This window comes from Pimephales promelas, chromosome 2 (assembly GCF_988280905.1).
Source record: "Pimephales promelas chromosome 2, fPimPro1.hap1.1, whole genome shotgun sequence".
Classification (NCBI taxonomy): Eukaryota; Metazoa; Chordata; class Actinopteri; order Cypriniformes; family Leuciscidae; genus Pimephales; species Pimephales promelas.
Window position 1 is genome coordinate 5,069,722 of NC_142770.1, and position 20,653 is coordinate 5,090,374.

Genomic DNA, 20,653 nt, shown 5'->3' on the forward strand with positions numbered 1-20,653 from the left:
AACATCTTTTAAATGCTAAAGCAGGCTTCATTTTCTTCATGCATAAAGTACTTTCTCATTTTATGCTTTTGAAATAAGACCTGAAAATGTTTTTTGTGTGATTCTCCCTTAAAGAAACGTGGAAGATAAAGAACAAAAGGTGTGCCGTAGAGAGAGAGAGAGAGAGAGAGAGAGAGAGAGAAGAACGCAATGTTCTGGCTAAAGGTGAAATGAAACTGCCTCTGTCTGTCCGTTAATTAAAACGTGTCGCCGTCCATCACGCTGTTGTTATCAGCGCCGAACCTCTTTTCAAAAATCTGATTTCCTCTTTTAATTAATTTTATTTATTCAGGTCTTGAAGCTTCCTTGAAAAGCTCAAGGACTCTAGCGGTGAGAAGCGAGGGAAAGAGCTCATGCTGAAAGGAAAACATGTCTAGATACAAGATTACAGCGTTCCTGTAATAATAAACTAGTTTGCTTATCAAAAAAGCTGACAAAATGAATAAAGCTGCCTCTAGTTATAATAAACAATCTAACAACGTTATCCGCTTGCAGTGTAGACAGCAGTTTGTTGATTATAATGGAGCGTTTTAGTTTCGTCACACAGATCAGTGTTTGATGCAGTTCAGATCTAGTTAATGACAAAGTCTTCAGAGATGATCAGAGGGCCGTGTTTCAAACAGACGTTCAGAGCTCAGTGCGGTGCTGGTTTCTAACCGGGCTGCGTGAAATCATGGCTTTCTACACGCTGAAGTTACAATCCTCTTACTTTCATTAAGCCCAAAAACTAGCAACCAGAATTAAAGCAAGACGTGCTAAACAGCTTTAGGAGCACAGCAAGGGTTTAAAATCATCACAGGCTTAAAAAGGCAACGGCATTTCATTCTGAAAAGGAATAACAAGCAACAAAATACGAGACATTCATTTATCGGTGGCAAAAACACACTAACATGGAGACGCACCAAAAACGATGAGACTTTGAGAGCCGTGCTTAGAGTCTTTTATTCTAGTTAAAGATTTTATGATGGTTTAACCGAGAATCGGGATACAAAATAAAACGACTTCAGTGGAAATATTTGCGCTTACATTTAAAAAAAATTGTTTTTTGATGCTCACAAGAGATTAAAACAGATAACCAAATATGACACGGCCATGTGTGTTGTGTAATAGATCTGTTGTAGTGATGCACCGATTTGAAAATTGTGGCCGATACCGATATTAATATTGCTGTTGTGGCCGATGCCGATATTAATATTGCTGTTGTGGCCGATACCGATATTAATATTGCTGTTGTGGCCGATACCGATATTAATATTGCTGTTGTGGCCGATACCGATATTAATATTGCTGTTGTGGCCGATTCCGACATTAATATTGCTGTTGTGGCCGATACCGATATTAATATTGCTGTTGTGGCCTATGCCGATATTAATATTGCTGTTGTGGCCGATACCGATATTAATATTGCTGTTGTGGCCGATACCGACATTAATATTGCTGTTGTGGCCGATACCGACATTAATATTGCTGTTGTGGCCGATACCGATATTAATATTGCTGTTGTGGCCGATACCGATATTAATATTGCTGTTGTGGCCGATACCGATATTAATATTGCTGTTGTGGCCAATACCGATATTAATATTGCTGTTGTGGCCGATACCGATATTAATATTGCTGTTGTGGCCTATGCCGATATTAATATTGCTGTTGTGGCCGATACCGATATTAATATTGCTGTTGTGGCCGATACCGATATTAATATTGCTGTTGTGGCCGATACCGATATTAATATTGCTGTTGTGGCCGATACCGATATTAATATTGCTGTTGTGGCCAATACCGATATTAATATTGCTGTTGTGGCCAATACCGATATTAATATTGCTGTTGTGGCCGATACCGATATTAATATTGCTGTTGTGGCCAATACCGATATTAATATTGCTGTTGTGGCCAATACCGATATTAATATTGCTGTTGTGGCCGATACCGATATTAATATTGCTGTTGTGGCCGATACCGATATTAATATTGCTGTTGTGGCCAATACCGATATTAATATTGCTGTTGTGGCCAATACCGATATTAATATTGCTGTTGTGGCCGATACCGATATTAATATTGCTGTTGTGGCCGATACCGATATTAATATTGCTGTTGTGGCCAATACCGATATTAATATTGCTGTTGTGGCCAATACCGATATTAATATTGCTGTTGTGGCCGATACCGACATTAATATTGCTGTTGTGGCCAATACCGACATTAATATTGCTGTTATGGGTGATACCGACATTAATATTGCTGTTGTGGCCGATACCGACATTAATATTGCTGTTGTGGCCGATACCAATAATTACAAATTTTGATATCTCTGTATAGAAAACATATAGCAAGGATTAGGGCTGCACGATATTGGTAAAAAATAACATTGCGATATTTTATTTTTCTGCGATATTAAAACTATTTCACCAGATGACTTGAAGCTCTATTTGGAAAGAATGAATCATTCTAGAATGGCTGGGGTGGTTTTGTCATGGAGTGTCTTGAGTTCAGTGTTGGACGGATCAGTTCATTAAAGTGAATCGGTTCAAAGGAGTCATTAGTTTGCGAATCGAACGTGTCATTAAGGGACCAATGCACCACTAATCTGTTGATGGATTTCTTCATGTGTGTGTTTGTTTACCGGGCATGTGCACCATGCGGCAGTTGCAGTTCTCCACCAGATAGCGCGTCTCGCAGTCGATGCGGCAGGCGGTGATACTGTATGTGCTGTAGAATTCAGAGTCCATTGGCGTAGACTTGCAGTCGCCCCACGGAGGAGGAAGATACGTCAGCTACATGACAGAAAGAAAGAAATATCAATAGTGAATTACTGCTTTTATCTTAGGTGTATTCCTTAGAAATATTATGTAAAGTGTACATAGGTAGCAAATCAAATATCGCTCCTCACATGAAAGTGTGCACGAGCAACTCAATCACAATTGCTTCCAACAGTTCAACAAAGTACAGCTATTTTTATTAAATTAAACACAGGAGATTAAGACCAGGCTTAAAACAATCTGTTTTGCTGCTTGATATTACAAACTGGTGGTTGTTATTAGGGATGCACCGATACCGATACCGGTATCTGGTATCGGCCTCGATACCACATTTTCTAAAGTACTCGTACTCGTTAAAAGTCCCCCGATACCGGGGACCGATACCATGTTCTGAGAAATGGGTTAATCACAGGCGCCGAGTGCCCACCCCCAGGCTCCGGCTGCAGCTCAGAGCGGGGAGATGGGGAGACATGTCAGCCGTGTGGAACAGTGATGCGCGGGTCAATGTATAAACAACCCGCACACTACCAACGTTTTCAACTACCCGCCCGCTACTCGGACCGCAAAAAAAGTAAGAAAATATTTTTTAAAAGTAGTACATGCTCATCGTAGCGTCATTGGGCCATAAACGTGTAACAACACAGCATCGCAAGAAGACGTAGCCTACATATAACAAAGGCAGCACTTTGGTCATCATCTTTCATTATTTCGGTAAATGTCTCCCACACTTACTCTTTCTATTTGTGTATTTGCGGAGCTTCCACTCCCCAGTCTTCACCTTTTCTCTTGCCGCCTCCATCTCTCTGCAGACTAGTGATCATAGACATGGCCGGTTCGTGAACGAATCGGTTCTTTTTAATGAACCGGTCGAACCAGTACGCTAAATCGAACTGAATCATTCGCATCAGTTCACGTCTTGCGTCAGTGCTGATCCACAAGTTACTACAGTTACTCACTTTCAGACATGCCTGACAGTCCCTCCGAGTTGAAATAAACCAATATCCCGAATTATATTTTACTCCAGTAACTCTAACAGTTCACTGAACTGAGACATGTTGTTGATACTGCTGATACTGCGCATCCGCGTATAGTAACGAACGCAGAGGTACAGCGGTTCTCGGATCACACCAGTACAGAACTGAGAACTGTTTAGACTGAGCTTGTGTGTCATCTTCGTGCCAGTTATTCAGCCAATAAATAAATTCGGCCTATAGGCCTATATTTCATAGAAAATTCTATCTAGTACTATAAATACAAAGGTTTAATTGGCATTTTTTTCCAAACGACCTGACCGACCGCGACCCGAATATCATTAAAAATATTTTTGGATGACCCGTAACTGCGGGTGACCGCGGCGCAGGCACCCGCTCATTTTGGATCAACCCGTGCATCACTGGTGTGGAACAATTTCAAAGTGAATGGCTTTGGATTAGGAGAATAAGTTTACTTGTAGTCGCCAAGTTACTTATAGTCAGTTGAATGTCTGTTGGGGGACCAAATAAAGTGTTATCAGATATTAAGCTGATCGTACTAATACTCTAGTCTACTAATACTCTAATGACAGTTAGTTGACATGTAATTGAAAAGTTACTTATAGTTAGTAAAGTGGACTATCGAAATAAAGTGTTACCCAAGTAATTTAATCAAGGACCTAAAAACCCGTATATAAAAATATTTAAATCATGTTTTTTTTTGTTTTTTTATTAAGTACTCGGTATCGGTATCGGCGAGTACTGAAATGCAAGTACTCGTACTCGTACTCGTTTTCCAAAAAAGTGGTATCGGTGCATCCCTAGTTGTTATCATATTTTAATTTAGTATGATTATACGCTCACTGGTTCGTAGCGCAAATAGTTTTACTGTTTATTTGGTATAGTTATTTACCTATAGCAGCAAATGAATTGGAAGAAAATAGCTTACTTCTGCTTTACAAAATAAGGTGGATATAGACCATTTTTCAAACTGAGCTCATAAAAATGCATTATTTTATGCTGCCTTTATCTTAAAAGGCTGGATAATGCGGCCAACATTTTGGAACAGCCTTAAAATGATGTCTAGGTAGGCAGCTCACTCAGCTTTGGACAACGCTATAATCCCTGAAGACACCTCACTATCATCTTAAGAAATGCACACACCATAATCAAATGCTGCATATGCGATAAAAACACACACAAACTCCAGACACAAAAGCTAAGACGAGCTAATGCTTTACATAAAACCAATGCTTATGAATTCACCCTCGACTCTACCCATAAACTTCCTACATAAAGCCTTTAAGCAAATGTTGTCAAAACAACGCGAGCTCTACCGACAGCATCTGACAGGTTGACTTCGCTCTGAAACCTTGTAAGCTGACAATACAGGTCTTCAACATGAGCGGTTTTCTTAAAGACAGGCGGCATCATTGTGCTGCCTTCTAAGATACCTTGTTTTGGCATGTATCCAATCCCATAATGCCCTGGGGTCAGTGGAAAAAAAGACTTTAATCAAGTTTTTAATGTTGTTTAATGTCTATGTGGTGTTTTTAATATGATTAATATATCAAACCATGTGCAAATTCATAAGCAAACACCATTGCTAAGTATATTTCTTAAAACTGCAGTGAACCAAAGACAGTCTGAAAAATATGGTTTAGAAAATCATTAACAGCGAAATAGCAGGGGAGTAGCAAGGTTGTGCCGGTATATTTGTTGATATGAAAAATTGGTTAGATTCATCAATATAGCGGGTGAATTGTGCACGGTATATTACAATGTTATGATTAACTTTATGCCTTTTTCCACTGGAGTTGTTCAAAGCGTTTCTGATGATTGTTTAGAAGGCAGCGGTCTGACTCTGAGATGGAGAACGAGAACATAGTTTGGATAACATTAGCAACACATTATTAGCTGTTTGATAACATAATTAAGCAAAAGGCTAATCATATTAATTACAGTTATGTGTCTGACGTTGTAAAGAGCAGTGTATACCTCAGTGAGTCTGCCGAGTGAATCTCTGAGCTGGTGTGAGTGGGTGCAGCCTTATAAATGAAGCAATGGTTATAAAGTAGAGTTGCATTTAAGCTATTTTAAGGTATGAAAAAAATTTACAGGAATTTTTCATTTTTTTTTCAATTTGGTGATCAATTTGGAAACTTGTTTCTGCCACTGAATAAAAAATTAATACAATAAAAAATTAATATAAAAATAATTGCGACTTTTCATCTCACATTTGTGAGATATTAAAGTCGCAATTGTGACATATAAAATCGCAATTCTGAGAAATAAAGTCACAATTGTGAGATATAAAGTTGCAATTCTGAGAAATAAAGTCACATTTGAGAGATATAAAGTCGCAATTCTGAGAAATAAAGTCGCAATTGAGAGAAAAAAAACTTTTTATCTTACAATTCAGACTATTTTTCTTATAATTGCAAGTTTACATCTCGCAATTCTGACTTTATAAACACATGATTGCGAGTTTATATCTAGAAATTCTGACATATTTTCTCCGAATTGTGAGCTATGTGAAACTCGCAATTGCGAATTATCAGGCCAATTCTAAGGGGAAAAAAGTTGTAATAAACTATTAGAATAGTTTATAAAAAAAATTTATAAACTATTCTGAGGGGTAAAAGACTTTTTCCCCCTCAGAATAGTTTATATCACGCATTCTGACTTTACAACACGCAATTCCGACTTTATATCACGCAATTGCAACTTTATAACACGCAATGACGCAATTCTGACTTTATGACTTTGCGTGATATAAAGTCAGAATTGCCTGATATAAAGTCAGAATTGCATGTTATAAAGTCAGAATTGCAAGATGTAAACTCACAATTGTGAGACAAAAAGTTGCAATTTAGCACTAATTTTCAATCCAATTTCCAATTTCCTTTCCTTCCTTTTATTTTTCATTCTGTGGCTGAAACAAGCTTCCATAGATCAAAGATGGGTTTTAAGGGATAAAATTATTTACTTTAGGGGAACTTTAAAAATTTAATTCAGCCTAATTAAATCCAGCTAAAATGTGTTAATTGTAACTATTTTTTTTTAAATAGTTGAAGTTGAACCCCCCCCCCCAAAAAAACAAAAAAAAAACAAAAACAAAAAACCTTATTGTGTGGATTTAGAACAACACATAATTCTTGTTAAGCAGGGCCGTCGCTGGCGAGGCGAAAGGTGGTGAAGAGGGCCCTGAAATAAGCTACCTCTCTAGAAATCTTGAGATCTATGGTTATCTGTCTGTAGGGTTACACTCATTGTTTGAGTAATTGAAGTGGATTGACTTAAGTTAACTCAGATGTCTATGCAGACATTATTCGATCTGCTCCTGTCGGCCCAGGGCAATCTGAGCGCCACATCCATTAGTAAATACGGCTGTCAATCCTAAACGCTGACTGTGTGAACCATGATGAGAGCGACAGACAGAGATGGATGCTAATCCTGTAAAAGCCAGTGACATCGAATCTTGGTGACGCATCTGGAGACGCAGACTTGATCTTTGTGTAAGAGGAAAATAAATGAGGGGAAATGTTACTGAAATCAATCCACCACACATGGGAGATGCACTGACCTCCAATTACAAGGAGCAGGGAGCCGTCTGTGCATATCAACCAGCTTTCTGTCTGTCTGTAGCGAGTCAGATCTTCAGCCCGTCTCTTTGACGCTCGTTTATTGATCACACATGCCTGGAGTTCACCTCTTTCTTTCGCTCACAGAAACAAAGCTGCTGTTTTTAGTTTATGACGTGGCCTTACCATGAAAATTAAATATGGATTCTGAGAATCCTATAAATAAATAATATGTATCCGTACAGCAGGGTCGACCTGTCGGCCGTTTGCTCTCATTTGAAAATCAAATCATGTTTGTGTTGGTGGGAGACCGAATTTTTTCTTGGATGAATCTCAAAAAGCTGTCCACATCAAAAAACAGGAAACTAAGTTTTGAATAGAGAAAATTTAGCCTATTTTTTTGACCATGAGATTTTGCATTTGACTTAATCATTACAATTAGGCAGATCTCACTACTAAAATTGGAAAAATTCTCATCAATTACCACAATAAGTCTTGTTATTCTCAAAAAATAACCTTAAAGGAGTAGTTCACTTAAAAAAAAAAAACGTTTGCTTCTAATTTACTCACCCCCATGTCATCCAAGATGTCCATGTCTTTCTTTCTTCAGTCGAAAAGAAATTAAGGTTTTTGATGAAAACATTCCAGGATTTTCTCCATATAATGGACTTCAATGGGAACCAAACAGTTCAAGGTCCAAAAGACAGTTTCAGTGCAAACTGCAAACTGTTCAAAGGACTTTAAACGACAACAGACGATGAATAAGGGTCTTAACAAGCAAAACGATCGGCCATCTACAAAATAAATAACAAAGTTTAAGTTTTATAAGCTCAAATGCTCATTCAACAAACAAAATGAGCGAATTGACTCGGAAAAAGATTCATTCATTTTGATGAACAAATTCGAACGAGAGAGTCACACAGAACAGAGCAAGTCGAGCATTTGAGCTTATAAAACTTTGTTAGGCTATTTATTTTTGAAATGAGCGATCGTTTCGCTTGATAAGACCCTTATTCATCGTCTGGTGTCGATTAAAGCCCTTTGAACGTTTTGCAGTTTGCACTGAAACTGTCTTTCGGACCTTGAACAGTTTGGTGCCCACTGAAGTCCATTATATGGAGAAAAATCCTAAAAAACCTTAATTTCGTTTCGACTGAAGAAAGAAAGACGTGGACATCTTGGATGACATGGGGGTGAGTAAATTATCAGCAAAAGTTTTTTTTAAAAGTGAACTACTCCTTTAAAGGTAGTACAACAACTACCATAGTATATGAATACTTTTCATAAAATATAAGGAAAATTTGAGAGATTGGGCTTGAAAAAATGTCTTAATTTGCATCAAAATTAACGTCATGATGCCAATAATGGGGAAAAGGAGTCGAGATACTTCACATTAATGCGTTCAAACAACAACAACAAATAAATTAATAAAAACAAGCAGCTGTGAAACCCAAAACCAAGGACTAAAACAACCCACTGACACAGACGGCGTCCTGCGCTTTGAGACGAGTCCAGCAACCGAGAAATTGACAAAAAGAACAATCATTTGGTACCCGCTGTTCTTGGCAGGAGACGAACGTCTGGAAGCCTGGAGCCACTCCGAATCCCAGCTGATCGATGAAAGGCGGTTCATCCTGCGTGTGGATCTGGACTTTGATTCCCGCCTCGAACGACGTCTCATCTAAAAGAGAGAGAGAGAAAATGAGACATGAAGACTGACACGTGTACTCAACGCAGGTGTCTCAGAAGAACAGATATCAGATCAGATGGGCTGCTCTTTCAGTTTATATCACAGCATCAAACAGACTCGAGCTCAACCCAAGAGTCTTTTTTGTTGACAAAGTTAATAGTGTGACTACTAAGTAGACAAACTAAATCCAAACTAAGAACCCCCCCCCCAAAAGAATGACATAACAATCTGACTTTAGATATAAAACAATGCAAGTTTAAACATTTAATATTCATCAATGGTCATTTGCAAATATTAAAAAAAAAAGTTTAAAAAAAGCATAAAATAAATCACATGACGCTTTGATGAGAGTTGAAATATCCCACATCCAATATTTATAAAAACAGCATGTTAAAACAATGTGCATAAAGCAACAAGTAAGGTTGAGTTTCAACATTTGGCTCTAAACAAGAGAACACAGTTTATGCACAACACAAATTAGCACACAGGGAATCAACAACAATTTTCAAAATGAGAAAAGACATTAAACAATACAAAAGAAAAACAAACCAAAAACAAGCTGGCAGGAAAACAGACTAGTCTCAAGATATTTCGAACAGCTTGACGTCTGTAATATTTTGACATTTATCCGTGTGTCACCCACAGCCTGTAAACAGGAATAATCTTCAGGTTTCTCTATGGACAGCTGAGCAAACACTTCAGAGGGTGTTAGCGCAGATTATAGGCTGCGTTTGACACAACCCGGCCTCATTTAAATGCTTTAAATCAGCATATTACTATCTAAACGCTGAATGAAAATCCAGCAGGATGTGGAAGAAAGCCAGTCAACCAACCGGCCCACATGTGACACTACTAATGACTATTGTTACAAATGCAGTTTCCAAGCACATCAACACAGAGGAGTTTCAGACGTCTCCCACCTGTTTTATTGCCTTTTTCCCTTTTAAACATCTGCTTAATGATCATTACAACACCAACATAACATGGGGGAAATTATACAGCCGAACAACGTAAACTCACAGATGTCCTGTTTAATGAATTGTATATTAGCAGATCATCTAGAGAGAGAATCATCCTTTGTTAAACTCAATCCTGGTGGTCTTGTAACTAGTCTTGCCTTCAAGGCTTCAAGATTTTACTCTGTACACCCTGGGGCAACGTTTGTGTGTGCGTACAAGATTACAAGATTGGAAAAGGAAGGACAAGAGGAGCTTTCAACCTGATTTAATAATAATTTGAGGAAAGGTCGCAACATTTGGTGAAGTCAAAGTCTGATGTACGGTTTCACATACAAGGCTTAAGTCAAGTCCCAGACTAAAATGCATGTTTCAGCTGTTTTAAAGGATTAGTTCACTTTTGAAAAAACTTTTGCTGCTAATTTACTCACCCCCATGTCATCCAAGATGTCCATGTCTTTCTTTCCTCAGTCGAAAAGAAATTTAGGTTTTTGATGAAAACATTCCAGGATTTTTCTCCATATAATGGACTTCAATGGGAACCGGATGGTTCAAGGTCCAAAAGATAGTGTTAATAACAGTTTCAGATGCAGCTTCAAATGTCTTTAAACGACACCAGACGATGAATAAGGGTCTTATCATGCGAAACGATCGGTTATTTCAAAACTTATTCCAAAAATGTAACTTTTCTAAGGACAAATGCTAGCCTTGCTCTATTCTCTGAGGCGCGTTTGCAACGTCACGTATTACGTAATTACGTTCAAAAGGTCACGGGCGACGTAGCCGGAAGTACAGAATCAAAATCGTCCGACATCGTTGTTTTTCCTTTTAATTCCTTTTTTTTGTAAACGGTGTTTGAGCTAGTTTGCACGTTCAACCTATGCGTTCAACTTGTAAACACTGACTCTGTACTTTCGGCTACGTCGCCCGTGACCTTTTGAACGTAATTACGCAATACGTGACGTTGCAAACGCGCCTCAGAGAATATAGCAAGTCTAGCATTTGTCCTTAGAAAAGTTACATTTTTGGAATAAGTTTTGAAATAACCGATCGTTTCGCATGATAAGACCCTTATTCATCGTCTGATATCGTTTAAAGACATTTGAAGCTGCATCTGAAACTGTTATTAACTGTCTTTTGGACCTTGAACCATCCGGTTCCCATTAAAGTCCATTATATGGAGAAAAATCCTGGAATGTTTTCATCAAAAACCTAAATTTCTTTTCGACTGAGGAAAGAAAGACATGGACATCTTGGATGACATGGGGGAGAGTAAATTATCAGCAAAAGTTTTTTTCAAAAGTGAACTAATCCTTTAACTGGAAGCAACATGCACTGACATATCTTAAAATATGTAATGCCTGGTTCAGATTACACGATTTTAGCCCGATTTTGGCACGATCCGTTTGACGTAGGATGTCGTGGGGATTCGTAAATGACAATGGGTGTCGGGACGCAAGATTCTATCGTTTCATCTCGTATAGTGTGTCATAGTGGGCGACAACCAATGTGGCGTCTGCGATGCTTCACGACATCACGACAAAAAGACTAGCATGTTTAATTTTTTTAACGGTCGTCCACGACGGGTCCGTCACATGAGGTTGACCAATAGGAGCACAAGCTTTTCCGTATACGACTTTCAAAAATGGTGAAACGAAAGAAAGACGATGGTGCTAACGTTAAAACTAAAAACATATTGAGAAAACAATATTTTACCTCAAGTTCTCTTTGGAGGATTGACAGCCCATACTTTCCTCTTGGAGCAATCCAGGAACGTGTCCATTGTCGGATTTTCTTTCTTTTTACATTTTTTTAACACAGGACAGCCAATACAACACTCACCACTTAATAAAAAAAAATCATGTAATCTGAACCAGGCATAAGTGCCATTGCGTTGTCTGAAGATGTACAGCAGTAATGTTTTTTTCTAAGGCACGTTTATAAAAGCTACTTAAATGTCCTAATTTAACTAAAGCCTAGTCCTGGCTTAGTCTAAGCCCTGTCTGTGAAACCAGGCCTGAGACCATTTAAACCATTTAAAAGTTTTAGCGTTTTGAAAAACTTAAAATAAAGCCGAGTTGATGCAAAATGAAGACTTGAATCCACTTGTTCAACATTTTAAACTATTCTCCTCAGATGCTGAAACTTAAAAAAATGAATGTAAGTTGCTGTGACTATATAAAGCTCATGAATATTTAAAGCTACAATATGTAATTTGTTTTCGCTAACCTCTTACAATAACAAGGGCGTAGGTTGATGACGCAAAGCATTAAGCGGAAATTATGGATCTTGTCAAGATGATGGATCTAATAATGTTTATGGATGAGTGGGCGCGATTGCTAATGAGAGACAGATATCAGCACCACACACGAGTCCCGCGGATATAAAGGATTAAGGACAATTAATTCTACCAAACTACCCACAAGTGCTGAATTACTCACACAGGTCAGTTTATAAGATGAATTATACATGAGGTAATGCAACACTGTTTCACTTGCTCTAACAATTTCACTATCACACTAAACGCCATTTAAGGGTGTTGAATGTTATTCTATGTGTTAGTTTGTTGGCTGTATGAGACTAGCAGTAAGCTAGATCAACAGTAAATAACATACAGATCATGTTCTAACATTTCATCTTGTTGAACTATATAACATTGATTCGTTTTATGTACATTTGCTCACCTGTCTAATAAAGTAAATGCAACACTCGCGTTAGTTGAGTTGCGTTAGAAGTTAGTCGCGGACGTGGATCTCTCGACATCTCGAAAATGACACTGATCCTCATTTTAGTCCTCTTTTTGTCTCAAAGTCTGCTTGCCATGGTCCATAATTTTGAACAAAATAACAACAGCGTGAGCTAGGCGTAACCCACTTGTCCACGTCTGTCACCATGGTTACTATGGCAGTACGTGTGGAAACCGAGGGTAACGCGGATCTGACGTCATTGACTGGCGACTCCCTCACACCTGCTCAAACATCCCGGTTCCTTGGATAAAATCATAGACATATACACTAGACTTCACCTTGGGGTTCTAAGCATGCGTCAAAACCGAGACACCCCTCGCTGCAGCCTGTAGCACGATGACGTAGCTGGATGGTCCAATACGTGTTGGACCCTGTAACGCGCGCATGCGCACTAGTCAAGTCAAGTCATCTTGATTTATATATCGCTTTTAACAATTTAGATTGTTTCAAAGCAGCTTTAATTTAATGTAACAGATTGTTTTTGCTTTATAGCGGTTCATGAATAATGTTATTTTACAGCTAGTTAGTTTTGATTCTGTCGAAATGATAATTTGTTATTAAATTAGGGGATGACACCGTTCTCTCTAAACAGACTTTAAACGCGATCCTGTGATAAACGCTGATGGCACATGCACATTAATAATTCATAGGCCTAGTTAGAGAGTTGGTGAACAATCGTTGATCTTCCAAGAATACATTTAAATGTGGTCACGAGCGAAGCTCTTATTTTCAGAGCTTTCAGAATAAAACTTTTTTTTTAATAATTGTGACTGTTTCCTTACAATTGCGAGTATACTTTTCGCATACTGACTTTATTTCTCAGAATTGTGAGATATAAAGTCAGAATTGCGTAAAATAAAGCCTCAATCGCATGTTATAAAGACATAATTGCTTGAAATAAAGCCTCAATCGCATGTCATAAAGACATAATTGCTTGAAATAAAGCCTCAATCGCATGTTATAAAGACAGAATTAGGTGAAATAAAGCCTCAATCGCATGTTATAACATATTGCGTGAAATAAACTATAGCCTCAATCGCATGTTATAAAGACCGAATTAGGTGAAATAAAGCCTCAATCGCATGTTATAAAGACAGAATTGGGTGAAATAAAGCCTCAATCGCATGTTATAAAGACAGAATTAGCTGAAATGAAGCCTCAATCGCATGTAATAAAAGACATAATTGCTTGAAATAAGCCTCAATCGCATGTTATAAAGACAGAATTAGGTGAAATAAAGCCTCAATCGCATCTTATAAAGACAGAATTAGGTAAAATAAAGCCTCAATCGCATGTTATAATGTTACGGAAGCAGACGGACAACAGGGTAAGTAATAGAGAATAGTCTTTAATTTAACAACAGAATGTCAGGAACCCTCAATGGGCAGCAATGTAATGGAAATGGCAGAGTTCAGATCCGAGCAATTCTTGAGACTAGTCCGTGAATGGATAAGTGAAATATTTCTTTCGTGGACTCGACAGGCGGAGATTCCTAGATCCACACCGTAGTGTGCGACAGACAGGCGGATGGCACACACACACGCTCCCTTTGAAGGAACTGGAAAGCTTACGGCTTGCCCACCTCTGAATCGTAGCTCTGGACAGACTGGAATTGCCACAGAAAACTGGTAAGGAAACACAGGTTAGATTTGGTAGTGAAACTCGCGGAGAGAAGCACTATGAGTCCGCTTCGTTTGAACGAGCCCGGACAATGAGAGGTGCGTGATGTGTGCTTATGAAGCAGTGTAGTTGATGAGGTGCAGGTGTCTCTCGTCAATACTCTGGTGACTGTGATCGCTGGGTGATTGTGGTGGAAGAACCTGGCCAATCCGTGACATTACCCCCCTCCCCAGGGCCCGCTCCTGAGGGCCGAGGTCTCCGACGCCGTGGTGGTCTGCCTCGGCCACGAGGTCCAGGATACTGAGGATGACTGGAATGGAATTCTTCTAAGAGCGTGGGATCTAGGATGTCGACTCTTGGAATCCATGACCTCTCCTCTGGTCCGTATCCCTCCCAATCGACAAGATATTCCAGATGACCACCACGACGTCGGGATTGAAGGATTTCTCGCACAGAGTAGACGGAACCTTCTTCCAGCATCAGGGGGGGAGGAGGTTCCTCTTCATGACCAGGTTCTGTGGAGGGAATCAGAGGTTTGTGAAAAGGTTTGAGCAAAGAGATGTGAAATGTGGGGTGAATTTTGTACTGCGGTGGTAGCTGGAGTTTATAAGTGACGGGATTGACCTGTTCCAGGATGGTGAAGGGACCAACAAACCTAGGACTAAGTTTCTTGCAGGGCAGACGCAGACGGATATCACGAGTGGAGAGCCAAACCTTATCTCCCGGAGCATAGACTGGACCCGAACTCCTCCTCCGGTCCGCTACTATCTTGGATCTGCGAACTGCCCTCTGCAGGTGATGGTGAGCTTCGTCCCAAACCCTCTCGCTCTCCCGGAACCAGTAATCCACTGCGGGGACCTCAGATGGTTCACCATCCCAGGGAAATAGCGGAGGTTGGAATCCGAGTACACATTGGAACGGTGTGAGGCCAGTCGTGGGTTGCCGCAGTGAATTTTGGGCATACTCAGCCCAGCCCAAGAACTGGTTCCAGGAGTTCTGGTGGCCATTACAGAAAGTCCTGAGGAACCGCCCCACTTCCTGGATCTTCCTCTCCGTCTGGCCATTGGACTGAGGGTGATAGCCAGAGGAGAGACTGACTGTCACACCTAGGAGTTTAAAAAACGACTTCCATACCCTGGATATGAATTGGGGTCCCCTGTCCGATACGATATCTTCTGGGATCCCATAATAGCGGAAGACATGATTGAAGAGAAGTTCGGCAGACTCCAGGGCAGTAGGAAGACCTTTCAAGGGTATTAGTCTGCAGAACTTAGAGAAATGATCTACTATGACGAAGATACAGGTATTTCCATCTGATGAAGGTAAGTCGGTCATGAAATCTACTCCTAGGTGTGACCAGGGGCGGTTAGGGATTGGTAAGGGATGGAGCTTCCCTGCAGGTAGATGTCGGGGGCTCTTGGACATGGCACACTCCTTACAACCTCGTACATACCTCTTCACATCCCCTGCCAATCCCGGCCACCAGAAGCGTTCGGATAGCAGCGAGATGGTGTTGTTGGCCCCAGGATGCCCAGTGCCCAAGGAGGTGTGAATGGTGTGGATGAGATCTACCCGTTGTGCCCTAGGGATGAACTGACGGTGTGGTGGGCAGCCCGGTGGAGTTAGTGGGTTAGGAGTGGCGACGGCTGGAGGAGCAGACCATTCGATGGGACTGACGATGATATCTTCGGGTATAATAGATGTGGTTTTCTCAGGAGTTTCTGTGGAATCATATAATCTAGATAAGGCATCGGCTCGAATATTCTTAGGACCAGGACGATAGGTAATGGAGAAGTGAAACCTTGAGAAGAATAATGACCATCTGGCTTGACGAGGACAGAGACGCTTCGCATCACGGAGGTACTGGAGATTCTTATGATCAGTTATGACTTGAAACGGATGAGTGGCACCCTCCAACCAATGTCGCCACTCCTCTAGGGCTAGTTTGATGGCCAGGAGCTCACGATTGCCAATATCGTAGTTCCTCTCTGCTGGGTTAAGTTTCCGTGAGAAGTAGGCACATGGATGGAGTAATTTTGGTGTTCCATGAAACTGAGACAGGACGGCTCCCACACCAGACGTCGAGGCGTCCACCTCCACGATGAAAGGAAGTTCTGGATCGGGATGTGTCAGGAGAGGTGCTTGAGTGAAGGCGGACTTGAGAGATTGGAAGGCTGTCGCCGCTTCGGGGTTCCAGAGAAGACTCTTGGGTTTCCCTTTGAGCAAATTGGTGAGTGGAGTGGTGATGATGCTGTAACCTTTTATGAAGCGTCTGTAGAAATTGGCGAATCCAAGAAATCTCTGGAGTTCCTTAATTGTTGTGGGTTCTGGCCAGGTAGTTACGGCAGTAACCTTCTTCTCATCCATACGAACCCCATGACGGTCAATGAGGTAACCCAAGAACTGTACAGACGGGAGATGAAAGGAACACTTCTCTGCCTTCAGGAACAGTTGATGAGCTCTGAGGGTGTGGAGGACCTCCGCAACATGGTGGCAATGTTCGTCTTCACTCCGGGAATAGATGAGGATGTCATCAATATATACAACCACGAACCGATGCAGAAACTCCCGGAGGACTTCATGTATGAAGTTCTGGAACACGGAAGGGGCGTTGACCAGACCATAGGGCATCACGAGATATTCAAAGTGACCAGTAGGGGTCACAAACGCGGTCTTCCATTCATCCCCTTCTCGTATTCTCACCAGATTGTAAGCGCTGCGGAGGTCCAACTTCGTAAAGATGGTAGCAGAGCGAAGTTGTTCGAGGGCCGCAGGAACGAGAGGAAGGGGATATTTGAACTTGACTGTGCCTTGGTTCAGGGTCCGATAATCAATACATGGCCGCAGCCCTCCATCCTTCTTGGCGACGAAAAAGAAGCTGGATGCTGCGGGAGATGTCGAATGTCGAATATACCCTTGACTGAGGGCTTCCTGTATATACTCCTCCATGGCCTTGGTCTCTGGCAGTGACAACGGGTAGATCTTACCTCTGGGCAAAGGAGCATTTGGAATCAGGTCAATGGCGCAGTCCCATGGCCGATGAGGTGGTAGCTGGGAAGCTCTCTTGGGGCAGAAAACGTCTTGGAAAGATGAGTACAAATCAGGAATCTTTGTAGATTGTTTCTCGAGTGGACTTTCGACGGACGTGACATAGACTGGAACAGGATTTGGTATAGGACGTGGAAGACATGGAAAGCATCTGGTTAAACATTCCTTTCCCCACTTTTTCACTTCCCCAGAACCCCAAGAGATGATGGGATCGTGCTTCACCAGCCATGGACGCCCAAGTATAATATCGGCGTTGGCTCCCTCCAGAACCAGCAGCTGAATCTCCTCCTGGTGTAGGGCTCCAATTTGTAGACTAATGGGTTCACATTTCCGATGAATACAGGGACGTGCAGTGATGGACTTGGTTATGGGTTGGATCTGGTACACATTTGACGAGTCTTCGGTACCGAGCTGGAGCTGGCGACAGAGGGTCCCCGAGATGAAATTTCCTGCTGACCCTGAGTCGACGAGAGCATGAACTGAAACAGAGAACATCTGGGTAGTTATTTGGACACAAGTAGTGAGCGGGTGCATTCTCTCTTCTTCAAAGCAGGATACACTCACCGAGGTACGTATGGGACGAATTGGACAGTTCACCCGAACATGCCCACTGGCTCCACAATACATGCATAGACCCCGGGTCAGCCTCCTCTGTCGTTCAGCAGCGGTGAGTTTACCAGCATCTATGATCATGGGTTCTGGCTCTGAAGGCTTAGTGGTTTCGGATGGGTGAAGGAGAGTAGTAGTACTAGAATGAAGCTGATACGATTGTATACGGTCTGAACATCTTATGGAGTGTTGAATGAACTTCTCGAGCCCCATACTATCATCCAATGCGGCTAGCTGTAAACGAAGTTGGGGGTTGAGACCAAGCCGGTAGGTGATCAGTAAAGATCGCTCGTTCCATCCACTGGCTGCAGCTAAAGAGCGAAAGCGCAGAGCATACTCCTGGGTAGACATATTCCCTTGAGATAAGTGATAAAGTTGCTCACCAGCTGATATCTCTCCATCAGATCGGCTGAATACCTCCTTGAAGTGGGAAATGAAGGATTGAATAGAACTAATAGCTGGGCCAGCCTGCATCCAGATAGCTTCAGCCCATTGGAGAGCTGGACCGGTAAGTAAAGACGTAATGAAAGCTATTTTAGACTGATCTGTAGGATATAAAGAAGGTTGCATGGTAAATATGAGAGAGCATTGAAGTAAAAATCCATTGCACTCCTTCGCCCCGCCTGAGTAGGGCGCTGGTCGGGCCATAGGACTGGAAGATGCAGTGTCCGAAGAAGTGCTCGGTATTGTTGATGCTGGCGGAGCGGGAGGTGCGGTGACAGGTGAAGATGTCAATACCCTCTTCAACGAATCCACCAGCTCTTGAAAGGGATCTGAAACACTCATGTTGTTACTGTTCTTCGGTCCGGGCTAACTGTTACGGAAGCAGACGGACAACAGGGTAAGTAATAGAGAATAGTCTTTAATTTAACAACAGAATGTCAGGAACCCTCAATGGGCAGCAATGTAATGGAAATGGCAGAGTTCAGATCCGAGCAATTCTTGAGACTAGTCCGTGAATGGATAAGTGAAATATTTCTTTCGTGGACTCGACAGGCGGAGATTCCTAGATCCACACCGTAGTGTGCGACAGACAGGCGGATGGCACACACACACGCTCCCTTTGAAGGAACTGGAAAGCTTACGGCTTGCCCACCTCTGAATCGTAGCTCTGGACAGACTGGAATTGCCACAGAAAACTGGTAAGGAAACACAGGTTAGATTTGGTAGTGAAACTCGCGGAGAGAAGCACTATGAGTCCGCTTCGTTTGAACGAGCCCGGACAATGAGAGGTGCGTGATGTGTGCTTATGAAGCAGTGTAGTTGATGAGGTGCAGGTGTCTCTCGTCAATACTCTGGTGACTGTGATCGCTGGGTGATTGTGGTGGAAGAACCTGGCCAATCCGTGACATATAAAGACAGAATTAGGTGAAATAAAGCCTCAATCGCATGTTATAAAGACATAATTAGGTGAAATAAAGCCTTATCGCATGTTATAGAGAAAGAATTAGGTGAAATAAAGCCTCAATCGCATGTTATAAGGACAGAATTGCATGAAATAAAGTCGCAATTGTGTACTATAAAGTCAGAATTCTGACCTTTTTTCTCGCAATTCTGAATGTATAACATAAATGCGAGTTTATAAACTACATTATTGTAGTTATTGTCATTATTGTAGTGAAGAGCAACACATTATTGGGTTTATTACAAGATTTATTTTCCCTATGCTGTTATTATTTTAGCATTTTCCTTACTTATTCATTAATAATTACTTATAATTATTTAACAGTATTATACTACACAGTTTGAACATCATCTCAGTACAATATTGAGCTTACATATCACTTAAAACCCATGCATTCGAATTATAATCAGAGATCGGCACTGCGAATGCGTAAATGACGTCACCAAAACACACATCCATCCACTACGTATTGGACCGTCCAGCTACGTCATCGTGCTACAGACTGCAGCGAGGACCTCTTGTCAAAACCGCCGCCATCTTGGAACAGGGGTCTTTTCATAGGAAGTAGCTAGGTAACGCTGCTATCTCTGCCTTTACTTCGAATTCATTGATGGTGGCGGACTTTTGTGCAGCGTATGATGTTCACGGATGAAATCTGAACTAAGAAGAATGTTTAAAAAAAAAATAAAAAAAAATTCTTTCTGGAATCAATGATAAATACATACACAAAAAAACAAGAAAAATCGCATTCATGATGATTTATGGTGATTTTATTTCCGTTAGACCTGTGTCTGCTACATTGACGCTGATGCATTAAAGTGGAGGGGCTCCCCTGTTTCAAGATGGCGGCTCTATTGACGCATTCGTTCCAATGAACTGCCGTAGCCAAGGTGAGGTCTAGTGTATATGTCTATGGGATAAAATCACCATTTTCTCAAGATTTACAAATAGTTTGAAACATTTGGGATATTGTAAGTAATCAACTAAACTGGCCTAGTGGTGTTTGGATATTTCACTGCAAAAATCTTACATAGTGCACCTTTAATTAGTTTTCTGATGCTAAAAGTCTTGCCAAAACATTCTAGCACTACATTATTTCATGTTGTACCTCTTTGGTGTCTAATTCAGGGTTAGCAGCGCTTCATAACCCAGGGTTAAAAGTGTGACCGGTGTATTAACTCAGGGTTAAAAAGACATTAACCCCGGGTTAATAGTAGCC

General features: G+C 41.1%; 1 protein-coding gene across 4 annotated transcripts in view; it reads right to left on the bottom strand.

Annotated features, from left to right (window-relative positions):
- Positions 1–20,653, bottom strand: part of asic1b (acid sensing ion channel subunit 1b) — a 197,474-nt gene that overhangs the window by 16,849 nt on the left and 159,972 nt on the right. For all 4 annotated transcript variants that reach the window (XM_039664443.2, XM_089120864.1, XM_039664440.2 and 1 more), the window contains 2 exons: positions 8,913–9,040; positions 2,669–2,819 (listed from right to left, as the gene is read on the bottom strand). In XM_039664443.2, coding sequence (XP_039520377.1) covers positions 2,669–2,819; positions 8,913–9,040 — 279 coding nt within the window. The remainder of the gene's footprint in view (positions 1–2,668; positions 2,820–8,912; positions 9,041–20,653) is intronic.